Here is a 4,463-nt window from a genome sequence, read left to right on the forward strand (position 1 = left end):
ATTATATAGAAGATGCTTAGAGATGTAAGCACCAGTGTTCTCTACTTGCACAATGACTTTTTCTACAACCCAAAATAAATAGAAGAGTAAAAAAGTAACTTCTGAACATGTAAAGTTTGACTTATGTTAATAATTTTCTTCATTGGATATGTTGAGTTCAAAGGATATTTGTTAAAATTATATTCATTCAATATACATTAAGGCTGCCGAAAAATTTTAACATATGTCTTTGTATCCTTTTATCTAATAAATTTAGACGCTAACATTATTATTTGATATATAATTAATTAAATATTCAATAACTTATTTTATATCCCATTGTTTTATTTATATGTGCAAATAATATATATTATTTGCATTACAGAAGAGTAGTTAGTTGTTTTGTCAAAATAGTCATTAAGTCAACGTCTACGAAATGGTCCTGAACGATTAAAACCTTTTTCGTTATATGGGTTAACTTGACTATTATCATCTAAATAAGGAATACCTGTTAATAAAGAATACCATATCATATATTATATATATGTAATAGTCACTTATTCTTATTAATGTTCATATATAACTTACGTATATTCCATATATTAGAGAGTTCAATTAACATTTCCTTGCCATCTAATTTAACACCATTGCAAACAGTAATAGCTGTTAGAGCATCCTCTCTATACTTATACATAACATGCGCTATACCTAAAATATATATTTATTTATTATTTCTGAATATATATACTTATATGCACTGTATTATCTTATTATGTATGATAACCTAAAGATTCAGAATCCACATTGTAATGAATGCACAAATTCATTACAGTTCCGAAATCTTCAAAAAGAACCATAAGGTCATCATTGGTTACGTATTTGTCAAGATTGTAAACCATTATCAATGTATAATTGTGCTTCTATAACAAAAAAAACCATATGTATCATATGTTTATTTGTACTAGATGATTAGATAGATGATTAGATAGATAGATTTCTTAAAGGAAATATAATTTTTTTGAAACTTTATATAAAAAAATTTACCTTTGACATGGTTGTTGGCTTTACACGATTTTTGCGAACCCAGCGTCTGGAATGTTGGTTTTTATACTTAACGTAACGACGTCGCTCCCGACGTGGTCTTTGTTCACACTTTTTTTTATCCGCAATTATGTCATCCAAACTTTTATCGTACGAATAGTCAATTTTATCCATTGCGACAAATTTACGCTTTCTGCGCACCTTCCTCTCAGCGATTAACTCGTCTAAGGTTTTGTCCACATCCATTAAATCCATTTTATAAATTAAGGTAAAACCAGAGTAAGATAGACTATGACAACGATTTTTATTTTCAAGAAGATAAACATAAATTCGTCAAAAATTTTTGTTTTAAAAAAAAAAGTATGTGACTACATTTTAGAAAAATATTTAAATATTGGCCTACTAGAAAATTTAACCTCAAATTGAAATAGTAATTAATATTTTACATTAGAAGAAATAATTCAAAAATTTTTTAGAATGGTTTTTTAAACATTCTTTTTATGGTACAATGGACAAATTTAAAAATGTTTTAAATTACAAAATTGAGAATGTGGGAAATTTCGACTTAAATTTGGTCTCGGTGACGGAGATTTCTGTCAAAATAGAGTTGCTAACTAATAAATGTCCAAATTTAGGATTATAATAAGTAATATGTGTATTTTTGTATGGATATGTAAACATATCCACACAAAAATAAACATTTTTCACATTAAGGTACAAAAAAAACTTACCAAAATAATAGTAAAAGTAGGAAGTTGACAATGATAATATGACTCTATGCATAACGTGCCTTTTGGTCATGACCAAAAAGAGCGAATAATTGCCGTGATCATTCGTCACATGACTGTCTGTATAACATGATCCCAATTCTTTTAATTAAATTTTTTCATAATGAATCATCACCAATAAGAACCATTTTAACGACTTTTATAACCAATAATTTAATAACCATTAATATAAGGACTAGCATTATAATAATATAACAACTTACATTAATATTCCCAACGCCTTTAACCTCTTTACAAAAAAAATTGTGTGAAAATTATAACTTAATAAGGAACATTATAAATAGGGTATACTCGTTTTATGATATCGATCAGGTCAATTAGATTAATCTCTAATAATCGGCTGAAAAGCCTCAAGGTTAAAATAAAGATGGGGTCTCTATTAAAAAAAGAGTGTGTTTTTTAAAAAGTACTTATCTTCAAACAAACACAATTTCATTACAATTTATAGTTTAGTTTACAAGTTACAGTGTTTTTAATGAAACTACTTTGGGCATATTTAAAACAATATTCAATTCAAAGCAATTTTGTTTATTAATTTATTATTACTTTATTGTTTATTATCAATATCATCGATCAAGCCAAAGCTTGACTCGATTAGTGTCATCCGAACTTGGCCCCATCGAAAGCAACGTTGGCTTTGAAACTTTAAACGTGGCCATATAGGCACTGATGATCGCCAGACCACGCTCTGGTCTGGCGATTACACCGGAAAATATCAAAAAAGAAGATAATTGCTACTGTAAATATATTAAAGGAATATAAGGGTTTATAGGGAATATGCAGTTTATTTAACATAAACATTTGTCTACAAGAAAGTTGCTGCCGAAATGGGTGCGGCGTCTGTCTAAAAACAATAAAGTGGCAAAAATTCATTAAGCTATTTGAGCTGTTTAAGTAATATTAAATGGATTTTTTTGCACCTCGATATGTGATATTGAATAAAACATAGATGCACTACTTCACTGAGAAGTGAAAACGTTAGTCAGATGAGTGAATAGCAAACGGTAAAAGCCGTCCAAACCTATCAAAGTCGCAAAAATCGGTTGATAATGCTATTGTATCCATATTTTGAGATGCACATAATATAATATTTACTGATTATATTATTAAAATCGTCATTAATATTCATCTTATACAGTTATTAAAATGTTTGTGTATCGAGATGGCAAAAAAGTGGCCCCAAATAAAGAAAAAAAAAGAAGAGTAATTTTTTCATCGCGATAATGTAGTTTAGTTATCAAACTGCATTCGTATTAGGAACCAATCAAATTAAATTATTCCATTAATTTCACTTATTTTTCCATTAGAGTTAAATATTTCTTATATTAAATAATACAAAGCTATTCCTAACAAAACTTATCGTTATGACTTGGTTTTATCAATAATAAATACTTAGAAATTTCACATCAAAATACTTTCTTCATATCAATCGATTAATATCCAGAATATCATTTCTCAGTAAAACTTCATAAATTGTTAAACACAAAATGGCTTAATAGTTTCCTTATCTTCTCTTAAATCTTAAGAGTGCGCTTCCTCGTTACTTTTCGCCATTTAATAAATTTGGCCTGAAGGCAATATTATCAGCGAATATGATTGCTCGTCAATTTTTACCTGTTTTGCGGGGAAGATCGGTGGATTAATTAAAAACGCAGTCATTGCTAACTTCGTCAAGGCATAGTTTTTGGTATGTTTGGTAGAAAAAAGAGACATTGCAAAACAAAACAAGTATTAATGATCAATGATCAACCAATCGGAAGAATCTTCAGTAAGACGTCTATGTACTGCAGCATCCTATCCGGTCAAAACGCGCAATTTTCTAATGCGGCCACCGCCATAAGAAGAAAAAACTGAAACTAATTTTAAAATAATGTTTGGTATTTAATTCATTTTTTTCCTAATTTTTTTTTATGTCATTTGTAAGCTATGGTCGCTCGGCGATTGCCGCCATTGATCGTTGATTCGATTTGGAATTTAATTCACCTCCGTGGTTTTTGTACTTATACACGCCTTCCATACGCAATAAGTTTTAATTTATTTTAGATGCAATAAAAGAACATGTTTTATGTAATCATGAATGTAATTATAAAACATATTAATAGCTTATCGATATTTTACTATACAGATTGACATACATTATTATGCTTCCGAGAATGGTTAATTGAAAGAATTATATAGGTATGTATATTTTTGGGTATATTAATTTTGATTCTTCTTATCATTCAGTGTGTAACAACTATCCAGAATTATTAAATAAAAATATTGCGGTCTTGTAATAGGCTCCATAGTTTGATTCAATCAGTCATACGTTTTAAGTATAGTCTGATTTAAGTATAGTCTTCAATAGTTTCTGTGAGTTTTCTTTAATGGCTGCAATTGACTTTAAACGCGTTTTTTGACAATCTCCAATTGAGTCATGCTAGGTAAGTACGGTGTTTGGTCTATCAAGCATAATACGATAGGTCTATCATAACAGGCATGATAGGAGTCTTTAAGAGCATGATTTTTATTTATCGAGAGAGTGCTTTATTTTTCAATTGTTTACTTAGCTCAAAGTAATATCTGTTAGCAAGAGTGATTCTCCATTTAATCTCTAGGTTGACGTCATTTTTGTTATTTACGCTGGTTACCAAATAAACAAGTCTTTCACAACTT

The 4,463-nt window shown here is 28.9% G+C and overlaps 1 protein-coding gene across 1 annotated transcript; it reads right to left on the reverse strand.

Annotated features, from left to right (window-relative positions):
• Positions 1 to 319: 319 nt before the first annotated feature.
• LOC119679629 (aly/REF export factor 2-like) lies at positions 320 to 1,321 on the reverse strand. The gene is made up of 4 exons (XM_038092090.1): positions 1,024 to 1,321; positions 764 to 899; positions 568 to 687; positions 320 to 487 (listed from the first exon to the last, which is right to left on the reverse strand). The coding sequence occupies exons 1-4, from the start codon at positions 1,273 to 1,275 to the stop codon at positions 402 to 404; spliced, it is 594 nt and encodes a 197-aa protein (XP_037948018.1). The 5' UTR covers positions 1,276 to 1,321; the 3' UTR covers positions 320 to 401.
• Positions 1,322 to 4,463: the final 3,142 nt, after the last annotated feature.

This window comes from Teleopsis dalmanni, chromosome 2 (genome assembly GCF_002237135.1).
Source record: "Teleopsis dalmanni isolate 2A chromosome 2, ASM223713v2, whole genome shotgun sequence".
Lineage (NCBI taxonomy): Eukaryota > Metazoa > Arthropoda > Insecta > Diptera > Diopsidae > Teleopsis > Teleopsis dalmanni.